General features: G+C 41.0%; 1 protein-coding gene across 1 annotated transcript; it reads right to left on the bottom strand.

Annotated features, from left to right (window-relative positions):
• On the bottom strand, positions 1 to 25,181 carry LOC127444925 (rhodopsin kinase GRK1-like). The gene is made up of 7 exons (XM_051704589.1): positions 24,171 to 25,181; positions 20,759 to 20,886; positions 19,643 to 19,800; positions 18,838 to 18,921; positions 4,325 to 4,449; positions 3,775 to 3,976; positions 1 to 1,898 (listed from the first exon to the last, which is right to left on the bottom strand). Exons 1-7 carry the CDS (start codon positions 24,870 to 24,872, stop codon positions 1,606 to 1,608), a joined length of 1,692 nt encoding a protein of 563 aa, XP_051560549.1. The 5' UTR covers positions 24,873 to 25,181; the 3' UTR covers positions 1 to 1,605.

Raw genomic sequence — 25,181 nt, 5'->3', positions numbered from 1 at the left:
ACAGGAATTTAAATGTTTGTCAGCACACCAATCATTTGAGGCGGTAATTACTCAAGAGCACACTCAGAAAAACTTAATGAATCTTTAAGAAATTAGACACATATCTTTGGAAACAGGTTTGTTTGAGATCTTGATGGCCTAACAACACAAGTTTCTCAGTGTCCTTAACAACAAACTTATATAGAACATTACAGATGTTATTTAACATGAAAGATAGCTGTCAAAAATCTCAATTTTGATTACGAGATAATTTCTGTATGATTGTAGTTACTGTATAAGTTACTGTATTATCTATTAAACTCTTTATGTACTTAGGAATATGATATGTGAAGATTGTGACACTTTTTATTCATTATTAGTAACTTTATTGTGAACAGTTCTCAATATCAAAATTAACTCAAAGTCACTAAAGTTATATTTATGGCAAAACATTAATTTGAATTCATTAACGACTATCACATTATTCAAAAGGATGTTTTGTATATGAATAATCAATGCAATCTATAGACATTCACAGCTTTTTACATGAAAAAAATAAATAAAATGGGTTACCAAAAAGTAGATAATGATATCGTAACTAGGGCACTTTAGAAAGCAACTTATGCACAGAAGCATTTTTGTGTGTGGCAGCAATGACAGAACTAGTCAACAACACTTCTCAATTCTCTATTTGGTAACTTCGTTAACTGTCTGCAGATTGTATATAACCCAAAAATATCTACAAGACTTTATTACTCGTACATTTTTACCCAGTGAGGGTCATAAAACCTGGGTGGGATAAATAAAGGCATTAATTAAAGCAATTCAAATAATTCACTAGGACTGGTCAAAGACCAGAACATTGAGTTCAGGATAAAACATATGTTTACGTAATGAATTACAATTAGAAATTAATGATCCATTCAATGCACAGCAGACTGTATATTATTTACTGCTGCAATACTCCATTTTCAATCACAAAATTAGGAGTCTCTGCTCGATCTCTGCTGCAATACTCAAAATTACATTTAATCCTGAACTTGTTTTGAACTTGACATTTGGAAGTATTCTCAGTTAACCATGTGTAATTGATTATACACAAAAGTACTGACAAATACAGATATTTTTTCCAATTAATAACACATTTGACACTGAGATTTAGATTAGGAAGAAATGTCAGCTCTGCTTATAAATAATGTTTAATACTGACTTATATTTAATCATATACATAATTGTCTTGAACAAATGGAACATTAAGGATCTCAAAAGGAAAACTGCAAATAATTTTTCTCATCGCTCACTCCACATTCCTGGATATTCTATTTCATAAGGGATAAATTGTAATGTAAAATGTAATAACTTTTGAATATAGAAGAGTGCATTGTAAACTCACTGAGTGTTTCAGAACTCAGTTTACAGTTCTTGAGAAAAAAAGATCAATAAACACTAACACAAATACTGAGACTCTCTTTACCCCCTGCTTTCTTTATCATAATTATTTTACAATTAGCCATGTAAAATAGCTGAAGCCTGATAATGTGAATCAACCTAATAATTAATCTATGTTTCTAACTGATCATGAGAGATGAATGAAGGAAATAAAGTTCTGTTTTGATGTGTTGATGATTATGAAACAGTGCATGTTGAGGATTTGGGGGGCTGCTCTAGAATGGACTCACGGCGCAGGTCATTGGGTATGGTGCCCCCCGGACCCCACATGTTCAGCTCGCCATAGATGCCCGTCTCAATCATCTCCTCCTGCCAGGGTATGGAGATGTTTCCTGATGCAAACTCATCAAAGAACTTCCTATCATCATCTTCCAGACCGACCCCCTTCACCGTGGAAAAAGCCCCCACATCATCCAGATCTTTGGCATAAACTGTCTTAGAATCTGGTATAAAAGGAGGCGGCAGAATTCCTGTAGAGCGAGAGGAAAAATCTGGAGTTAATGTATTCAAAAGATCTGAAGGACATCAAACTAAACTAAACTAAACTAAACTAACATACAAATCTAAGCTAAGCTAATTAAAAATGAAACTAAGTTAAGACAAAACAAACTACAGTAAATTACAGGAAATCAACATCCCCTTACAAAAAATCTAGAGCTGCAACAAACTTGCCGCAAATTCGCCACTCATTAATTTTCACATGCAAATAAGCTTTGTGGCAAACTCTTCATTGTTACCAAAGGTTTGCTGCTGGTCCACCACTACCAGTGAAGAGCAGCAAACTTCTGGCAAACATTTGCAACTAATAACAAGCTCATTTGTATGTGAAAATAATGAATTGCAAATTTGCAGCAACTATAGATTTTTTGTAAGGGACACTATACACTATATATACACTTTTGGTCTTCACGGGTCCAAAAATTTGTGCCCGAACCCAAAGAGACCCAGAAATGTACTACCCAAACCCGAACCAGACCTGTCTATTATTTGAAAGCTTGGACCCGTACCCATGCAGAACCGAGAAATGCCGGACCCAGACCCATCTATTATTAGAAAGCTGGGACCCGGACCCAGCCGGGAGACACAGACCCGATTGACACTGATTTCACAGCTGATTGCTATTAACAAGTTGTGAAAACAAAACTTTGTGTCTTACCTAATGTAATGTTAGTAGCCTTCTCCCCTGTGCCTGGCCGTGATGCATATAATCCATCCTCCTTGCCAAGAAAGTTGGTAAAATACATCAAGATTTTCTGTGATTCCTCTCTTGCTGATTGAAACAGCATAGCTAATCCATTCATTATTTCACCTTCAAAAGTCCACTTGCTGTCACGATGACGGATGACAAACGCGACTTGTTTAGAATCAGCTTTGCAGTTTTTTTGTATCTCGCATAATATAACTTCAACTGTTTGCCCTTTTGAATTATAATAGCGATTGCTCGTTCATTGCCATGGCTGCTAACGTTAGCATTGCTAATTTGCTATCATGTGCCTTAACTCCACTCTGCCTCTGATGTCACTCAGCTCATTGTGGCTATACTCCGTTTTTCACTTCATTTCCCACCTGCACTTTCTCATCCTATTTTTACAATGTTGCAACATAGTTACAACACACACACACACAGCACCATCATCATCAGCGCTGTCTGATCATGGCCGGGTCTTCTCGGATTGACTCGGGTATCACACATAATGTTACACAGACCAGGGACCCGCAGCAATAGAATGGGACCCGACCCGAACACGGCTGACCATACAAAACGTGGATCCGATCCCATACGGGTCCCGGTTCGGGTCTCGGGTCCTCGGGTTAGGGTGGACTCTTGAAGACCTCTACTTTACACAATAACTAAACTAAGCGAAATTATATTAAACTAAGTTACAATAGGCTAAACTTACTAAAATATGCTAATTAAAATTAAACTAAATTAAGATAAGTTAAACAAAACTACACTACACTAAACTAATGGAAACTAACCTACATTATACTACACACACTAAGCTGAGCTAACTGAAATGAAACTATTTTAAGATAAGCTAAGGTAAACTAAGCTAAACTAATCTATTTGAAATTAAACTAAGTTACAGTTAGATACAGTAAACTAAACAAACTAAGCTATGCTAACTGAAATTAAACTAAATTAAGCTAAACTAGCCAAGCTAAGTTTATTGAAATTAATCAAAGATAAGCTTAACAGAACAAAGCTAAGCTAGCTCTGCTGGGCAAAAATGTGTGATATCTGTGTAAATATCTCAATTCAAAATGCATGAAGAGCTGGTCAACTCAACATGCTGCTAACAGAGGAAGTGTTGTGCTTTTATTAAACTCAAGTCCGCATCACACCTGTGTTGAGTTTCCTCCAGTTAATATCGCTGAAGAACGGATGTGCTCGCAGCTCTTCACAGGAGCCATTCTTGAAGCCTAGTCTCTGCTCCACCTCTTTTGCCAGCAAACCCTCACAGATGGACCTGGCGTTCTCACTGAACTTCTCTGGGTAGGTCACAGGGTCATTTAGGATTCGTTTCTTCACCTCTTTATTCTCCAACTAAGCAGAGGAAAATTTTTATAACAACAGAGTATCGAAAATGTGATTATATTCGATATAAATTTCTGTATGTTAAAATTCATATTAAATGGTACTTGTCATTTGCATGTTTATGTTTATTATTATTAATGCACAAATGTATTTCCCCATCACTGCTAAACTTGTCCAACATACTTACACTGCATCACTGCTTATCTTTATGTTTATGTTCTTTATTCTTCCTAGGCTCTGACACATCCACCTCAGTGACCGATACAGAAAAAACTGATACATTTGAATACTCTGTACTGGACGGATTGGACATTATCAAAAAAAAAAGGGATTAATTATATCAGAATTTAATTGCACCTTCTCTCCTCGTGTTCTGAAGGGTCCTTTAGCCGCAATGAACTCGTACAGTGTCACTCCCAGAGTGAAATAATCTACAGAATAATCATATTCATCACCTTTCAGCAGCTCTGGGGCCATAAACCCTGAAAGCAAACCATAAACACATTTATTAATGGATTGTTATTATGTAAGTTAGTTTAATGGGCGAAGCAACCATGAAAACGTTTTGGGTGATAATCAGTACTCATGCCTGACGTTTTTATCCTTCTTGGACATAAACATCAGAGGTTTGGGAGGAGCATGTTAATTTTAATCTGACAAATTACAGCCCGCGAGTAGGAGTTAATAAATCGCTGATTACATGCTTCCTGTGACAACTCAGATCTCAGATTTCTCAGATCATTTTATGCTGGTTTTTCACATTGTTTATTAAGATGTACTGTATTCCCCAGCACATTTCTCCTGCATTTCTGTATGCATTGCAAAGCTGAAACTCTCTTTTCATAGATCATTATGCTTCTGTTAAAAAAAAAATTTTTTTCTAAATGTTACTAATATTTATTTTCTCTTCGCTCTCTCTCTAGAAAAATAAGTTTTCCCTCTACCAGCGCAAGTGCAGCCCACTCTCCAGTGGCCATGAAGCTAACTTTTCACAGATTATTTCTTATTTCACCGGGTTGTGAAATGTCTTCCTAGTATAAGTTTCACCTAAATATTACTATTTTGTCTTTTCTACAGCAACGCCTGAAATTGCGCCTTCCACAGGGGTTTCACCAATATTACTTCCAGCAGGTCTCTGCGAGAGCCCATTTAAATTCCTGTCACTGGATTGTACGCTGGTTTACCTCTCGCTTTCTCTATCTAGGTGTCTTTCCAAGACTTCACCATTACCTACCAAGGATCCAAAGATGGCAAACATTTTAGTTGTTAAGAAAGCACAACTGCGGTGCTCCTGCCTTTGGCTCAAAACATCCCTAAGCAGCACAAATGTGCTGTCCACGTGCCACAACTGCGGTGTCTTTTGGGTCATGCAACAAACTCCCACAACACCACAAAGCAGCACAAATATGCTGTACAGGTGCCGCAACTGCGGTGTCTTTTAGTCCGTGCGTCTAAACCTCCACCATGTGACAAACTCACTGCAAAGCAGCGCAAATGTGTCGTCCAGGTGCCGCAACTGCAGAACCTTTCAGGCCGTGCCACTAAATCTCCCACAACACCGCAACCATGTTTCCTGTTTCCTCTTATGTTTCCTCTTATTAAAAGTCTAGGGGCATAGATCATATATATATATATATATATATATATATATGTATACCCATCGCAAACCGCAATTCGGCAAGGTTTTTTACTCTGCGCCACCCGTCATTCGAATGCAGTGTGGGCTCTTGCGTTCGGACACAGTGTGAGCCTATGCAATGTGGCCACAGGTTCTCCTGTTTAAATCGCAGTGTGGGCCCTCCCGTTCGAACGCTATGCAGGCTTTCCCATCCAGTTGCAGTGTGGTCTCTCCAGTTCGAATGCAGTGTGAGCCTCAGCGCACTGGTCACAGGCTCTCCCGTTGGAATCGCAGTGTGGGTCCTCCCGTTCTATCAAAATGCAGGCGCTCCCTTTCGAATCGCAGGGTAGGCTCTCCCTTTCGAATCGCAGTATGAGCTCTCCCATTCGAGTGCTGGGGTGGTGCAGTAATCTTAAGATTGCCTGGCCCCTCCCTTTGCCACCTCTGCCGGCGGTCCCTTCTCTCATTTAATGTGACTGTGTCAGAGTGCTATCTGGGTTGGATGTGGTGTCTCTGGTTGGGGAGCTAACTGGTGCACACCATGGTTCCAGCCACAGATTACGATCTAAAAAGGGCAAGCAAACAATTATTTTTGGTTATCACAAACAGACAAGGTGAGCTTGATTTGGAGGTGCCTGTCATGTTGCCCCAGCATCCTTTGTGGAGGAAGACACAGCAGAACACAGAGGCTTAACTGCTGGTACGGGGGTTGGGTTTTGCCTGCAGTGGGGAGGGGGGGTCAGGTGGATCGGAGGTGGGGTTGGTGACTGTGTTGGGGGGGTCTGTTGGTTGTGCTCGCCGGTGGTGGTGGAGCGGCTGCAGGACCTAGAGAGTTGTGTATATCTGCAATAATTTCATTGACTGGTCTAAAATCTCATAAAGCTGAGATATTACTACTACTACTACTACTACTACTACTACTATTATTGTTGTTACTGTTGGGCCTCATGTATTCAGATAGAAGACAAAGGCAGGCCTAACACAGTCATAAAACCTAACTCAGGCCCACATACCAAGTCATAAATTTTACTGATAAAAATCGCAACAAAATCAAACAAAGGGAGTCCAAAACAGACTACAAATCCCATGAAGCCTTGCTCACTAAAGGATCGAACTCTCAACTCCTATTGGATGAGGCACACGACAGAACACACCTCAACCATGACATCATCAGAAGTAGAAATACCTCTGAAAAGCTTCCGGGATTTGCTTCCAGCAACTTTGCTCGCCGTGTGTAGACTCAGCTCATCGCTGCTCTCAGGTGTAGCATCGTGGCACAAGGAAATAACGTCCAACTTGAAACTGTGGCCATACAATCTCTGTCTTGCTGGACGAGTTGAGATTACTCTGTGTTCCGCCGAACACTCTAACGGATCCGAAGGAGACCGCTGAGCAATCCGCATCTTCATCTGTTTGCCTGCAGAAGTGAAAAGAGAAAAGATTTCTCTTCCATCTTCAAACAAGTCGACATCGCTGATTTCTCTGCCAGCCCGCCGAGAATCAGCAGCCGTACTGCCCGCTAACAGAGCGAAGAAACGGCCTCCTGTCATCACCCGAGCCTCGAGGAACCAAGTCTGAGTTAAAGGACGGATGAACACACATTCTGCATCCTCATGCAATTCAAGTAAGAGGTTTATGTCTGGGCAGAGATAGAATATTATAGTGTGTTATTCTTGTGTATCAAGGTTATTGCTTGTGCAGTTTACGGACCACCGAGTCCGCTCATTGTGGTTAACACTCAGGGTATTAATTATCACAAATGAGATTTGCTGTATTGTAGTCCAATCACATCAGACTGTTGTGCATTTCCGCCATCGCGGGTGAGATCGGCACACTGAGTTTATCCATTAAAGAATCAAAGACCGCAGGACGGTTTACGAGCCAACCACCTCGTCTCTGAGTGATAAACTAACAGCTGCTTTCTCTCCCATGATCGCGAAATCGGCTTTGAGGCCATCACTTAATTCTCTCTCTCTCTCGTACTAACCACACACACACACACAACGCGACCCCTCACAAACATTCTCGCACACATTTTTAGCTAGTAGATAGCTTCGTGATAAAGCTCAGCTTTGTCCCTAAGCTATTGTACAAGCGGATACACGTGGTAACTGGTAGACGCCATTGACTGTTTTCTCTCCGCCCACATTCGCGGCCATATTCTCTGGCCGGAAGTCTCGCGTGACATACTCTCCACGAGAGTCACGTCCGCCATTTTGTGCATGTCCCTCCTTACACACACACACACACTCACACACACACACACTCGCTCTCACACACACACGCCCTCATGTGTTATATGATTATTTTGATTTCCATATCTAATCATGTCACTGTTTAGTTTGTAGTTGTAAGTCGGAAGTTTATTGACTGCACTGTATTAATTATTAATTGATATTACTGCATAAATAAACTTTGTTATATTACAAAGAGAAGTGTTTTGGTTTGTTTTGCATACACCTGTGTCATGCTGACGGGATGTCAGTGCTCGGATTCAAGCCTTCATTTATTGTTTTTTCCCGAAAATCGATATGTCGATTTTCCTAAGAAAACAATCTAATATTGAGACTGTTATCCTATCTGGTTATTAGTCCCTGATTCCAGGGTGGTGCCTGTGATTTTTGATAATTGATAATTATCTTTGATGATTGTTGAATTTGAATGATCAATAAGCTAGTGTTAATTTTAATTAATGTTTCATCGATGTTAACAATTAAAGATTATCTTTGATAATTGTTGATTTAAAGGATTAGAAAAAGCTAACATTGATACTCATCAATGTTCTATTGATTTTAATAATTAATAATTATCTTTAATAATTATTAATTATTGCTAATAACCAAACCCGCTCCTAAACGTAGCGCACTACATTTACTGGAGCCCCATATAAGGTTTTAATGAATTAAATTCAATTAATTAATTTAAATATTAATTAATAACTAAAGAAATAATTAATTATTTCTGATAGTAACACTGATCTAAACAACCAGTAAAGCCCTACATAATAATTGGTGCCCCGTGTGAGGCATCCTACATGCCAGTTCTGTCACAGTGTGTATGCATAAGAATCCAAAGTAATAACTTGAATCATTACTATAAAGTTTGGTTCTGTTTGACAATTGACTTCTCACAACTTGCCAAACATAAGCCAGTGTGGTGTGAAAGTGCTCTTAAGAGTGAATTAGGGGTTGGTAAATTTACGATAGTCTGCTTAAAACCCGCTGTTTACTCCTAACGCTTTCATCTAGATGTTACAGAGAGGTGCCAAGTCACTTCATTGATGTCCACCTAAGAGTGAACGCAGTGAAATTTGCACATTACATAACAGTAGCCCATAAGCCACAGGTCGAAGCCTCTCACCTGTGCGTTCGTGTCAGCATTATAGAAACTGTAAAACAACAAGCTATCAGAGCCACTGTGTTGCAAGAATTTTTACTGTCCCAGTAAAATGAGTCACCAATCGCCCCACGTGACTGGAGCTGAAGCTCCACAGAGGTCAGTCGACCCAGCACTGCAAGATGTGGTCGCTGCTGTCCTTCATCTCTCCGTAGAGGAGAGAGATAACCTTAATGGCTACAATATTAGTCGTTGTGATGAAGCATTGCAGGAACTAGTTGATTATGTCAACAACCCGGTCGGGAAGCCAAAGCGCACAATCCTGGACCTAGTGGGCCAAATGTTCCTTCTTCATCACCACAAAATCCAACTGCAAACCGCAGAGCACCAGGCCCAGCTCGCCCAGCAGCAGAGCAGCTACAAAGCGGTGCAGAGGGAAAATCTCAGCCTGGACCAAGACATTAGGTGCACCCAAGCTGAGAAAGTCCAGGAACAGGAAGATAATGCCCGGATGCAGGAGGAAAATGAAACCCTGCGCAGGCAGCTTCAAGCTGCCCAGCTAAGAGTAGAGTTAGATCAGGTAAGTGCAGCTGAAATGCACAGCACAACATCTGACATAGAAGGCCCCCTCTTTAGCGCTACGCGTAGAAATGTGCCCCTGAGAAACCCAGGGACACACGCTAGGAGCCGAGCTGCCCCTAGTGGTACAGTCTCTGACTTCGTCCGCCAAGACACCTTTCAAGCTCCTCCAGAGGCCCGCTGGTTGGATGCAGGTGCCCCTCCTTATAGTTGCCCCCCCAGTCAGTTTTCAGTCATGCCACCTTGCATTTCAAACCGACTGATTCCACCCCACGGAGGGGGGACAATTATTTTCAAGCCCAGAGTGGTGTAAGCGGCTCGAAGATCCCATTAGCCAGGGAACTGTACGCAACCCGGGGTCCACCCCCATGTGTCAACTGGACTCCTTCCTCACCACGAAGGGGAGGAAGTCGTCCTCATCGCTATAGTGATCCGAGTGACTATGGTGTTTCGGATGACTCAGACGACCAGTGGTCATACCGACACCAAGGCTTGCGCATCCGACAACTCGAGTCCCTCGCAGGGGACCCAAGTAATCAAGATTCAAACATCGAAAATTATCTTAGGGAAATTGAGCACTGCCTGGTTGACTTGCCTTATGCTTCGTTGCGTGAAAAACTCAAGCTCATATGGAAGACCATGGTAAGGAGTGTCCATGCGTTAATGGAAACGCTACCGACTGGTACTCGAAACCGCTACTCAGCTCTGTGTAAAGCCCTACGCGAGGAGTATTCGCTGTATATCGACAAAGCCTCCGCTACATAGCTGCTTTTGCCATCACCCAGAAGAGGCATGAGCCTCCGCGTGAGAATTACAGACACCTGAGAATCACGTACTTCCAAGGAAGTAACACACCAGGTCTGGAGGAGGAACGAGCTTTCAAGTCTCTTTTCCTTCTCAACCTCCACGAATGCGTGCGATATGACATCATGATGCACTGCAGAACGGGCGACCCCACCATGCAGGAAATCAGAAGGTACGCGCAACTGGGGCAGTGGTGGCTCAGCGGTTAAGGCTCTGGGTTACTGATCAGAAGGTTGGGGGTTCAAGCCCCAGCACCGCCAAGATGCCACTGTTGGGCCCTTGAGCAAGGCCCTTGACCCTAACTGCTCCAGGGGCGCTGTATCATGGCTGACCCTGCACTCTGACCCCAGCTTAGCTGGGATATGTGAAAAAAAAAGAATTTCACTGTATATGTGCAAAACATATAATGTGTGATAAATAAATATAATTATAATTATTAAATTATTATAACTGGCATAGGAGACACGCGTGCGCCCTGACTGAGGGCACGAAGGTGACACCAGAGTCCTGGGGATCCAAGCCTCAGAATATGCAGACCTAGCGTTTGAAGGCAACGAAATGCCTCACGTTAAGGTGAATGCTAGAACCGGACCCCAGAGGCGCTGATCACCCCGCCAGCAGGGTAGGCAACAGAACCAGAGGGGTGGTGACCAGACACACCCCCAGGTTCACGGCAGGCCAAAACAACAAAACGTTCGCCGGCCGAAAGGAAAGGCGCGGTTCGAACGAAAACCCAAACAAGAAGGTGGGTGGGTAGAAAAGGTTTCAAACCCCCTCAAAGAACAAGATCTGAGAAAAGAAATGGAGGATATAAGGAGATGCTTGACTGGGTTAGTAACTAAGCTTGACGTGCTCCGTTGTTCCCCAGGTCCGCCAAACTCCTCAAAGGAATATGGCGCTGAAACCTCATCAGTATGACTAGATGATGTACCCTCTCCCGTTAACGCCAAAGTTTACTTTGTAGGTCGGGAAAAGAGGAACAGGGTCCAAGTTGCTCCCCAAAACAGTCACTCCTAACATGCCACACCCTTCTTTTCTGACCTTCTTGGGTGATCTATTCCGTAAGGGCGACGCCTGACACGTGGCTGCATCCGCTCCCACGCACTACTCGACACTGGCTCCGAAATAAGTCTAATGGGTTCCAACACCTTCGCAGAGGTGGCTAGAGCAAAGCTCTCCCTTGGAAAACCGTTATAGACAGAGACCTTCAACGTAAGCATCACAAGCTACACGCAAGATAGTTCGTCTATCACAAAACGGGCCTGGATTGACACCTTTCAAGGGATGATGCTAATAGACCCTGTTTACATATGTCCCATTAATATGGAACCACTGTTAATTGGCCAGGACCTACTGAACCGTCTGGCTCTGCTCATTGACTGCCGTCGTGGACACGTGGGCTCAGGTTGACATACTGAGACCACTTGGTCCAGAAAACAGTTTGCCAGCTTCAGATGGACAAGTTGCCATCGTCCAAAAATCCAGCAGAGACGACATCTCCAACAAGAACAATTACATGGCCTGGGTAAAACCCTTCAGGGTACTATAGTCACTGTAAATTTGCAATCCGTTCTTATCAATAACACTTTGCACTCTTCAGGGATTTTGTCAGAGAAAACAACTTATGCGTGTATCGTTAGAGATCTAATGCAGGACCTCAGGGAAATTAGCTCCTCAGTCAACAGTCTGAGTGGTGGAAGGATTCCAGCTTACCTGGTCTCCCTAGACCTTGTCGAACAAATCCTTAGATCTGCTACTATCTCCGTTGTGCAACCTTCACAGATACACCTGGCATATAGTTTTGGCATTGAAATTCCAATCCATGTAAATCCTCAGAACCCCAAAATAGGATTTATCCTCAATCTACCGTCATAGGCAGAATATATATAGACTAAAGTCCGTATTTAATGTTGGTTTTCAGAGAGGTAATGCACACATTCACCTCAAAACACCACCAACACTCGCCTACCATGATGAAGACCCTTGCTCTACCTTATCCCTAACCTAAACATGTGTACCAAGACAAAGAACATTCATTGGGTTTGTCCAAACGCAACCCCTTTGTTAGATAGGTGACTAACTACCTCTGCGGCCTAAGAGCCGAATTCTCTGAACAAGTGTCAAGGTAGCATGTCCATCAAAGATGAAGGAACAGAGACAAGGGTAGAGCGAGCAGGCAATCGCTGGCTGGTTAACACACCAGCCACCAAAGTCCTAATGTCATACAACCACCATGATACAGCCATTAAAACTAACACAACCAAACCAAACGGTGTTCTTAACGGTTCCCCAAGGACCCACCGTGCACATTGACGATATTGTCCTCCATCATCTCAACGTCGACAAACATGACGCAGAAACTGAGATCAAGGATGCATTTAGAGGTCACAGCCTCACCGTTGATGACACCCTTCAACAGCAGCTTCAGGCTGAAGGGACAAAATTAGTGAAGTTCACTCTCAAACCGACTGGCTTGACAACTGTATTTCCTAGTCACATAAGCAGATCGTCATCTTACAGAGAACCCCCTATCAGTTTGGTTGGCCTCTGGCTCCTCCTTAGTGGTTGGATCATTGCAATTATTTCACACGCCATATACAGGTACATTCAACACCTACAGGCCAGACTGGACTCCCTCCTCGTACAGCCGCGTTTTACACACCAGTCTGAGCCCATCCCACAGGTTAACCCCAATCATTTCCAAGGATAAGCTTTTTCACCTTTAACCCTCCTTTCCTCTAACATTTTGTTCCTAGTAACCAATGTCAGGTTCTACTTTGATTTTGTGTTATGACCAAAGAACAAGAAAGGATTGTGTTACGGTTAATGCTGTGCCTTCCAATAACTTGAAATGTTTATGTGTGATGAATGTAGTTTTAGATTTAGCTAGAATTTCTATGCCCAGATGTGCCTCAATCTCTGTCAAGACGATAAAGCCTCTGTGAACTCTAATGAACTGTATGGACTGTGCAACCGTTTTCTTTTCTATCAGGAATACATGGATGGCTTAACCCACAGGTTACTGTGAACCGACAAGAACTGTTCGGCCCTTCAGTTGCTCTAAAGATGCTGGACAACAACCAACTCTTCAGACCAAAGGGGGGAATGTTGACCTCATGTATTCAGATAGAAGACAAAGGCAGGCCTAACACAGTCGTAAAACCTAACTCAGGCCCACATACCAAGTCATAAATTTTACTGATAAAAATCGTGGCAAAACCAAACAAAGGGAGTCCAAAACAGACTACAAATCCCATGAAGCCTTGCTCACTAAAGGATCGAACTCTCAACTCCTATTGGATGAGGCACACGACAGAACGCACCTCAACCATGACATCATCAGGAGTAGAAATACCTCTGAAATGCTTCCGGGATTTGCTTCCAGCACCTTTGCTTGCCGTGTGTAGATGCAGCTCATCGCTGCTCTCAGGTGTAGCCTCGTGGCACAAGGAAGTAATGTCCGACTTGAAACTGTGGCTATACAATCTCTGTCTCGCTGGACGAGTTGAGATTACTCTGTGTTCCACTGAACACTCTTAATGGATCCGAAGGAGACCGCCGAGCATTCCGCATCTTCATCCGTTTGCCTGCAGAAGTGAAGAGAGAAAAGATTTCTCTTCCATCTTCAATCAAGTCGACGTCGCTGATTTCTCCGCCAGCCCAACGAGAATCAGCAGCCGTACCGCCCACCAACAGAGCAAGGAAACACAAGCCTCGAGGAACCGAGTCTGAGTTAAAGGATGGATGAACACACATTCTGCGATCCAAGTAAGAGGTTTACGTCTGGGCAGAGATAGAATAATATAGTGTGTTATTCTTGTGTATCAAGGTTATTGCTTGTACAGTTTATGGATCACCGAGTCCGCTCATTGCGATTAACACTCAGGGTATTAATTATCACGAATGAGATTTGATGTATTGTAGTCCAACCACATTGGACTTTTGTGCATTTCCGCTATCACGGGTGAGACCGGCACACTGAGTTCATCCATTAAAGAATAAAAGACGGTTTACGAGCCGTCCACCGCGTCTCTGAGTGATAAACTAACAGCTGCTTTCACTCCCACGATCGCGAAATCGGCTTTGAGGCCGTCACATAATTCTCTCTCTCTCCCGTACTAACCACACACACGCTCGACCCCTCACATACATTCTCGCACACATTTTTGGCTAGTAGATAGCTTCGTGATAAAGCTCAGCCTTGTCCCTAAGCTATTGTACAAGCGGATACACACGGTAACTGGTAGACGCCATTGACTGTTTTCTCTCCGCCCATATTCGCGGCCATATTCTCTGGCCAGAAGTCTCGCATGACATACTCTCCATGAGAGTCACATCCGCCATTTTGTGCGCGTCCCTCCTTACACACACACACACTCGCTCTCACACACACACAACCTCATGTGTTATAGGATTATTTTGATTTTCATATCTAATCATATCACTGTTTAGTTTGTAGTTGGAAGTTTATTGACTGCATTGTATTAATTATTAATTGATATTACTGCAAAAAATAAACTTTGTTATGTTACAAAGAGAAGTGTTTTGGTTTGTTTTGCATACACCTGTGTCATGCTGACGGGATGTCAGTGCTCGGATTCAAGCCTTCATTCATTGTTTTTTCTCGAAAATCGATATTCTTTGGATGTCGATTTTCCTAAGAAAACAATCTAATATTGAGACTGTTATACTATCTGGTTATTAGTCCCTGATTCCAGGGTGGTGCCCCGTCAATGTTAATCCTTATTAATATTCTATTGATTTTTGATAATTGATAATTATCTTTGATGATTGTTGAATTTGAATGATCAATAAGCTAGTGTTAATTTTAATTAATGTTTCATCGATGTTAACAGTTAACGATTATCTTTGATAATTGTTGATTTAAAGGATTAGAAAAAGCTAACATTGATTCTCATCAATGTTCTATTGATTTTGATAATTGATAATTATCCTTGATAATTATTAATTATTGCTAATAACCAAACCTGCTCCTAAACGTAGTGCACTACATTTACTGGAGCCCCATATGAGGTTTTAATGAGTTAGATTCAATTAATTAATATAAAAATGAATTAATAGCTAAAGAAATAATTATTAATTATTTCTGATAGTAACACTGATCTAAACAACCATTAAAGCCCTACATTATTGTTATTATTATTATTATTGCTACTACTACTACTACTATTGTTATTATTATTATTATTGTTATTATTATTACTACTACTACTACTACTACTACTGCTACAACTATTATTATTATTATTACTATGATTGTTTCAAATTTTCTTGATATCTATCACTCTGTGAGTTTATATTTATATATTGTTTTCTCTCTCCACAACATCACCAGAAAAATGTACTATTATATCACACTAAATGAACCTATTGCTTAAACTTATCACTATACCTGTATACACTACTATACCTATACATCTATATACATCTATCTATCTATCTATCTATCTATCTATCTATCTATCTATATATATATATATATATATATATATATATATATATATATATATTTATTTATTTTGTTTATTTTTTATTATAGGTGTGTGTATATATATATGTGTGTCTTTGGTCTCTTACTTTGTATAAGCATCTATGTCTTGTTAATTTATGCGAAAAAATATAAAAATGAATAAAATAAAGTTATATTTTCATAACTAAACTTTTTCTTCCCTTACAGGTTTGTATAAAGTTACATATTCCTAACTAACCATTTGCTTCCCCAACAGGTGCGTGCACATGTAATTGTCATGTTTTTTCCTAACTAACCTTTTGCTTCCCTTACAGGTGCGTACATGGAGTTATTTCTATTTTCTCCACAGGCGCTTTCAATGTCTAAGTTCCATACTTTTATAGATGTGCATCTACAGTAATGGAAACACAGCAGCGCTCTCACAGGAGCTTCTTCACTATGCTCACAAATACTCAATCCACTGCCGCAGCAATAGTTTAAACTCCGCTGCCACAGGAGCACCCCCCCACCCCCTTTTTACTATTCCATCTCCTCTACTCCACTGCCACAGCACTGCCTTAACTCTGCTCCCGCAGGAGGCCCACTTTACTCTACTGCCACAGCAGTGTTTTACCATGCTTCCACTAAGGCCCTTTGTCTTCGCTTCACAGCAGCTGTAACGAGCATTACAGCTGCAGTCAGCCTCCTCCTGTTCATTTCAAGCACCATATTTCCCTATCTTTGGGTAGACCATTGAATGAGGCTACCGCTGCAAGCAAGTTGATCTGACAGTATACCTATGGTACAACTCCCTATCGTCATACACAGGTCCTTTAGTCTAAACCTTCCACATAGATTGGGTCCTTACGTGAGGCTGCCTCCGTAAGCTGGCTGATTAGATGCAATATATCAGTGGTACAGCCCCCTATAGCTGCAGAAATGTAATTCGGCTAAACCTTCCGTCTCCCGTTCGAATCGCAGTGTGAGCCCTCCCTTTTGAATGCAGCACAACCAACACTCGTTCTCACCTTCCCCGTTCAAATGCATTCTGGGCTTACCCATTCAAATGCTATGAGCTCTCTCTCTCTCTATAGAGCAGTTTCCTGTTCTAATCGCAGTGTGTGCCCTCCCTTTCGAACTCAGGATGAGCCAACTCTCATTCTCACCTTCCCCATTCAAATGCATACTGGGCTTACCCGTTTGAATGCCATGAGCTCTCTCTCTCTATAGAGCAGTTTCCCATTCGAATCGCAGTGTGAGCCCTCCCTTTCGAACTCAGCGCGAGCCAACTCTCATTCTCACCTTCCCCGTTCAAATGCATACTGGGCTTACCCGTTTGAATGCCATGAGCTCTCTCTCTCTATAGAGCAGTCTCCCATTCAAATCACAGTGTGAGCCCTCCCTTTCGAACGCAGCGCAAGCCAACTCTCATTCTCACTTTCCCTGTTCGATTGCTTGCTGGGCTTACCCATTCAAATGCTGTGAGCTCTCTCTCTCTCTATAGAGCAGTCTCTCATTCGAATCGCAGTGTGAGCCCTCCCTTTTGAACACAGCGTGAGCCAACTCTCATTCTTACCTTCCCTGTTCGAATGCATGCTGGGCTATCTGTTCGAATGCCGTGAGCTCTCTCTCTCTCTCTACAGAGCAGTCTCCCATTCGAATCGCAGTGTGAGCTCTCCCTTTTGAATGCAGCACGACCAACTCTCGTTCTCACTTTCCCCGTTCGATTGCTTGCTGGGCTTACCCGTTCGAATGCCATGAGCTCTCTCTCTCTAGAGCAATCTCCTGTTCGAATCGCAGTGTGAGCCCTCCCTTTCGAACGCAGCGCAAGCCAACTCTCATTCTCACTTTCCCTGTTCGATTGCTTGCTGGGCTTACCTGTTCGAATGCCATGAGCACTCTCTCTCTATAGAGCAGTCTCTCATTCGAATCGCAGTGTGAGCCCTCCCTTTCGAACGCAGCGTGAGCCAACTCTCATTCTTACCTTCCCTGTTCGAATGCATGCTGGGCTTATCTGTTCAAATGCCGTGAGCTCTCTCTCTCTCTACAGAGCAGTCTCCCGTTCGAATCGCAGTGTGAGCCCTCCCTTTTGAACGCAGCACGACCAACTCTCGTTCTCACTTTCCCCGTTCGATTGCTTGCTGGGCTTACCCATTCGAATGCCATGAGCTCTCTCTCTCTAGAGCAGTCTCCCATTCGAATCGCAGTGTGAGCTCTCCCTTTCAAATGCAGCGCGAGCCAACTTTCATTTTCACCTTCCCCATTCACTTCTAAAACGAGTGGTGGTCTCCTGTTCGAATCACAGTGTAGCCCTCTCGACCAGCCATCGTACAAGAATGCACCTTCAAACACACGTGTAAAGTGCTCCCTCTATACAGATTTTGGGGGGAAGAACAATTCAGAAGTATCCACCAAGCCAATTTACCAAATAGAATTGTTGCTGGCTCGCTGTCCTAAATAATTCCTGCCATAGTCATGGTACCGATCTTTCATCTTAATGCCTTTTTGGGGGGTAATCAGGACTCAAGTCAAGTCTCGAGCTCCGAGCCCTCCAGGATACGGACAGCAAGCCAAATACGTTTACTACTTCATCACAAGATTACATTAACATACGAACTTCTGAAATGGAGTTAATTAACAAAGGTTCGGGAGGAGCATGTTAATTTTAATCTGACAAATCACAGCCCTCGTGCAGGAGTATATAAGCCGCTGCTTACCTGCTTCTTGTGACAACTCTCCTGACATTCCACCTCCACCCCATCGCCACCTATTCTCTAGATTCATTATCTAAATTAGTTGGGGTGGGGGGGTTAGGGGGGTAATGAGGACTCGAGTAGAGTCTCAAGCTCTGAGCCCTCCAGTATACGGACAGCAAGCCAAATACGTTTACTGCTTCAACACAAGATTACATTAACATACGAACTACTGAAATTTACAGCAATAACAATAGACATGGCGTCATAATATTATATACTTCAGCATTGCTGAAACAGATGAAAAAGAATAATTACATTTTGTGATTTTTGTCATTCAGATGGAAGATAATGATGCTGAAGGTTTTACCTGGAGTTCCAGCATATCCTTTGGTTTTATCCTGATCATCAGGCAGTTCAACAGCCAAACCAAGATCAGAGATTCGCACGTTACCTGATAACAAACATCACGTCAAACAAACGTCACAGATTACGAGCATGACTGAAAAGTACAATCTTTACAGAGTAAATGCATTTAAACTGAGATATCTCTTCATTTAAAGACACCATGAAATCAAAACTGACTCAATTTTCTTTCTCAATACATGTGTGAATGATTCGTCAGTGCATGTTATTCCGAAGACAATCGACTCTGAAACCACTGTCTTTTTCAGCTGACGTCATCAAGCCTTATTATTTTTCAACCACCTGTTCTGATTCAAATCTAATCATTTCCTGACAGACTAATACCTTTGCCCTTCTTTGAATAATCTGTTTCACTCCAAAATACATACCATTACAGATGTAAAATGGGTTATGAATTCCATTTCAAGCTGACTTTAAAATCAATAGAAGATGTAAAATATTTTACAATAATGGTCTTATTGCACTGTCTTAAAAGAAACCAGAGCTGTCCTCATTTTTAATTATTAATAAACTTTTGGCCTAATCCTTTTTATTATATGTTACCAGGGTTGGGAGCAACCTAAATTACTTTCATAGTTTAATATTTCTCGTTAAAATCTTCACATGCTTAGTTTACTTTTTAGTCTTATTTTAGCTCATTTTTTTGTACTGTCCCAATACAAATAAATAAATAAATATAATAACATGTCTGTGTACGTTGGTTAGCAGTGGAGCTGGTATCATTTGTTCAGAGATGTTAACATGTTCACCTTCATTATCTAGAAGAACATTCTCTGGTTTGAGGTCTCTGTAAATGATTCTCTTCTGGTGTAGATGCTCCATGCCTTGAATGATCTGAGCAGCATAATAACACGCCCGTGACTCAGAGAAGCCAGGGTTATTCTCATCCACATTATAGATGTGATACCTGTGAGGGACAGCAAGAGATTTACTCACTACTAAATTAATCATTTACCAGTTATCAGCAATTACAGGGCCAAGCATGGCAATGACACCATGTGCATCATACTAACAATGATCCAAAGGATTAAACCCTAATTTACAACTATTTTCAGATAGTTGGCGCTGTCACAACACTACTCTGGGGCCATCAGGACATGTGCCTAAGGTAACGCTGCCAAGATCGAGACTCACAAATGGTTCTGATAATCAAAATTTGACAAAAAATGGCCCAAATTTGTTGAAGATTAGACAAACTGGGACAAAAAGTAGAAAAAATAGTGTAAAGGCAATACAGCCGATATTGAAAAAATATGCATAAACAAGGGAATCTAAAGACAGTAGAAGTATGACTTTTTATTTTATTTATTTCATTTTAATTAATTCTTTACCATTAGGTCACCGTCCCCAAACTGCTCAGGTCCCCTCAGAGTTTGAGAGCAAACATATATACCAAGTTTTGTTTCCAAACGCCAATGCATTGTAAAGATACAACCTTCCTTCCTGCAAGGCATCTTTGCTGGCGACTTCATATAGTAACTTTGCATTGGTTTTGGAAATCAAAAATCCATTTGATAGCTTTTGTGAGGATTGGACTGCATCTTCTGACCAAAATTTGTTGAAGAAAAAACAGTTTTCATTTAAATCCACTGTGTGTTGAACTATGCAAAACCCAGAATCAAATAAATAAGTGCAACTTTGAGCTGTTAGTGGTGCTGGAGGGATTGAGATGCGGACCCAAAATTGGTCAGATTGATGAGACAGACTCTCCCAAATCAGTGTGCAAAATTTCATAACTTTCCTCCTTAATATGATTGTACGGGGTTTCATAGACATAAAACGGAATTATAAGAAAACTAACAGATACAACAAATACCTACACACCTGCCATTAGTGTGTGTGTGGATGTGTGTATGCGTGTTCACCTCAAGTCTCCTCCATTCATGATGGTCATCACCAGGCAGAGTTCAGTCTTAGTCTGGAAGGCGTAAGCCAATGACACGATAAATCTACTGTGAACTCGAGCCAGAATCCGTTTCTCTACCATAGCACCCTGTGAAAACACCACAACACTACTAGAACATTTGCTCATCTGTATTTGCATCTGTATGGACTAGAATTTGTGATTTGTCTGGCACCGAAAGACTGTCAAAGGCACAATGTCAAGTGAAGTCAAGGTTTTTTTATTTGTATAACGCTTTTCACGATACACATCGTTTCATAGCAGGTTTACAGAACATCGTAGTTTAATCTCTTAAATGTCTTCAAGGTCCAGTGAACAAATCAAAGGTGACTGTGTCAAGGAAAAAAATTCCATAAAATGTTTAGTTAGTGGAGGGAAAAAACCTTGAGGAATCAGACCAGGGCCAGTACCAAGACGTGATATTTGTTCGCTTGAGGAGGGGGTGTAACGTTGATAATTTTGCCATCAGTCCGGTTGCTTATCTGTCAGTCAAGGCGAGGAAATCAGAAATTTCGGGAGGAGGGATCTTAGACCTGGCCACACAGATGGGGGAACCTGTCCTCCAATGGCTTTACAATAAATGCATATATGCCAATATTATTTATCTACATAGTATGTGTAATACAAGTCATGTACTGTATTAAATGAATAGATGAACTGATCTAGTTTTTCGATATGACAGCAAGGCAGTGTTTAATACTGTTACGATAAAGATTGAATGGTAAGGCTATTGATTGAGAGTCTTTGTAGTCCATGTATGATATGGCAATGACATGTGGCCAGACACAGATATGCATACAGTTGAAAATCCCATTTAACCCTGGAAATAAACAAAGTTATATAATGTTGAAAAAATGTAAGAAATTTCTCAGATTCTGCACTATTTCTAAGTGACTAATGAAATGTAAGTAAATGAGTGTCATTGACTATGTGAACTCTGTACAGAGAACATGATCACTACAAAATATAATTTTCATAGTATTTTTGTCTTGTTTTCCAGTAGAAATATCTAAACATTCTTAAAACAAGATGGATTTATTTGACAAGCAAACTGGCATGAGATATCAAGTCTTGTTTTCAGAGAAGTCTGACAAATTAAACTTTATGCTAAAAACAAGGGGGGAAAAAAATCTGCCAGTGGGGTAAGAAAAATAATTTTGTTTTCCTTTGAAATAAGTTTATTTTTCTTACCCCATTGGCCAATATTTTTATTTATTTATTTATTCTCTGAAAGCAAGACTTAATAGCTCATGCCATTTTGCTTGTCAAATAAATTAATCTTGTTTTAAAAATGTTTAGATATTTTAACTGGAAAACCAGACGAAAATAATAATTAAGAAAAGTTTTTTGCGGTACAGTTTTGTTCGTGTGCATGCTGCCATCAAAGAAAAAGAGAGACGAAAAGATCGCTGGAGAAAATCTTTATTTTTTTTTATACAATTGTTTTGCTGGCATAAACTAAATCTAATGATGCATGTCATCCCTGCATGATTTGAGAATGTTAGTGGCCTAGAAATCGAGCAGAATCTGAGAACACCTCGTACTGTACCGTTCATAAGGGTAGCGTTCATTGTGTCCATGATTTTCCCAACAAATCTGTTCCATATTTAAATGTGTTGGAGTTGCAGTTAATAATGCGCTGACCTGCCACTAAAGCACTAAAGCTTCTAATACCGCACACTATTGTCTGCTAGTTCAGAGCGCTGTGTTCACCGCATTTACTCTGGTAATATTTATACATTACAGTTCAAGGAGTTGGAAGCAGATGGAAGCAGATTGGATCAATACTGTTCAGTGTGACAACAAAGTGAAGTTTTTGATCTGTCTTTTATGCTTATTGGGTGTCTTTATTGTCTAGTCCATCTTCAATCCTTTAACTAACCAAAACTGCTAAAAAGCACTAGCTTTAAATGCTTAGACATGTCATGCCATTTTATAAGCTGTGATTATTTTAAACTGGAGCTGAGTGAAGCGACAGCCAGAGAATCTTAACAGCAGGAAACCGTCACCTTCATCTTCAATGTCACGTCTGCACAGATTACAAGAGCTGCTTATATACATAAGTCCTGGATTTCAGTCGGGATAGATGTCTAGATTTCTAAGCATTATACAATATCAGAAACAATATCAGTTATTAACCCATTTACTAAGACAGCTTCTGAAACATCCATGCCTTGGACAGAGTTTATTGACTTTGTGCACATCTCAATCATTCTGCCCCCTTCATTTATTTATTGAAAGCTTGTTCTCCTTAAACTGTGCCATTTGTTTTTTAAAATTTCACTTGAACTTTAAGAACTTTCTTTACTTTCAAGAAATCATATTTTTCAACCTCGGGTCCAAAGTACCAGGGTAACCACCACAGAAATGTTGGGACCACCACAGATGGATGTGTCTCCCCAATATTCAGATTAGTGCTCAACAAATATAGGTTTCAATAGTTTTATATTGTTTTTTCAAAATACCAATAGTTATTTACTAACCCAAAAGCTCTACATTATTTAAATCATTGTCACATTAAGTTTCATATACTAATAATTTGAATAGATAGCAGAGTAAATTCTGGTAGTATTAGCACTTAGTTTTGGTGTGCCTTGTAATGATTCACACATTATAATTGAATAAATATTAAATAACCCATGTTTTGCAATGACCATTTAACCCTGCTACTTTAAAAACTGTTTTGGGGTCTGTGTGATGGCTAATAACAGCATTAACTAGCAAATATCACTGCACCCCTCCATATTTTTCACACTCAATATAATTGTACTTCATGCCAAGAAAGAAAATATATTTGTAAAAATAACTCCCATAATAGAGTTAATGAAATACCAAAAAAGAGAGTTAAAAAAAAAAAAAATTCTGTTTAAACAGTGTGGTCAAAAAGACCTTGATGTCACTTTCTTAAATGTGATGCCAGAAAGATCAAACTTTAATAACAATATTTTATTATAAACAATGATTATAATTGGCATTAATAAAACCATAATAGTAATTTATATATATATATATATATATATATATATATATATATATATATATATATATAAATGGGAAATTATCACAGCATAACAGGGTTGAATTTAACATTTTATGCAAAGATTTTAGAAAACAATAAATAAATAACAGCATTCTCTTTTAAATCAGAATCAGAATGAGCTTTATTGCCAAGTGTTCTCACATACACAAGGAATTTTTTTGGGGTGATAGGAGAAACAAATAACCCATAATAATATAACCATTTAATGTAACTCAAATAATGTGACTATATGCAGTATCCTGTTAATTATATCAGTAATAAAAGTTTTGGGGACACAAATGACAGTTTCCTAAGAATGAGAAGAATTCGCCACAAATAACTTTTTTTTTCCTACCTCATATCCTTTCCTCTTCTTCAGTCTCTTCTTGTTGAGCTTCTTGCAGGCATACAGTTTTCCCGTGGCCCTCATCTGACAGGCGGACACCTCACCAAAACCACCTTTACCTAGAACACGGAAGTCCAAGAACCAGTCCTCCACTACCGGCTGCATCTCCAGCCACTTCCACTGCAGAAAGCGTTTGAAATACATGCTCTCTAGATAGAAGGTGAAGGGGACCTCTTTGAGGAAGTCAAACACACTAGCCTGGATCGCAACAAACAGGTCGTCTGCCGCCTCCTGGTGCCGTTCCTTCACTTTTGTGATGTCGTTCTCAGGTAAAAATGGGCAGAAAAGCGTCACAGAAGGTTCCATGTAGCGCTGGAGAATTTTAGCAGCTTTATGAGCGCGATCTTTATCTTCGGCGGTGTCATACTCTTCAATGTCCTTCCAGAGGCGACAGGGGCCCTTGTACTCGTTCGTGGTCTCCAGGTACTCTTGAAACAGCCGTTTGCCGATGGGCTGCTCAACACAGATGCTCTTATACTGAAGATCCAGGGTTTCTCTCAAGCCTTCACACACTGTGATGTGAGGGAGCTTGAGTTTGGCATGGTACTTCTTGTCTCGACTGGCTGCCAGGTTCGCTGTGCCATCGAAACTGCCACGGGCCGAGATGTATGCCGAGTTGGCCACCACAGTGGTCAGGCCGCCGATATCCATGATGACAAAACAAGTGAGCTCAAGAAGGTGAATGTGGATTCACAATAGAGAGGAAAGCCTGAAGAAGCCTGAAGGGGTCACAGCTGAATCATTGAAGCTCAATGGCCTTCCGTAAGATTTGATGAAATTCAAAGTCAGACTGCAACTCAACCCACTGAGAAACTCCAGTTGGGCCGTTGTTTCTTAGGAAATGTGTGGGATTAGTGTGCATGAGAGGGTTCAGGGTCCTGGAAAATGTTGGGGGTCCAGATGACCCTCTGAAACTCCCAGACGGATGCAGAGAAAGAGAAAGTGGTCACTGAACCTAAT

This window comes from Myxocyprinus asiaticus, chromosome 8 (assembly GCF_019703515.2).
Source record: "Myxocyprinus asiaticus isolate MX2 ecotype Aquarium Trade chromosome 8, UBuf_Myxa_2, whole genome shotgun sequence".
Classification (NCBI taxonomy): domain Eukaryota; kingdom Metazoa; phylum Chordata; class Actinopteri; order Cypriniformes; family Catostomidae; genus Myxocyprinus; species Myxocyprinus asiaticus.
This window is presented reverse-complemented; position numbering and strand designations above follow the sequence as displayed.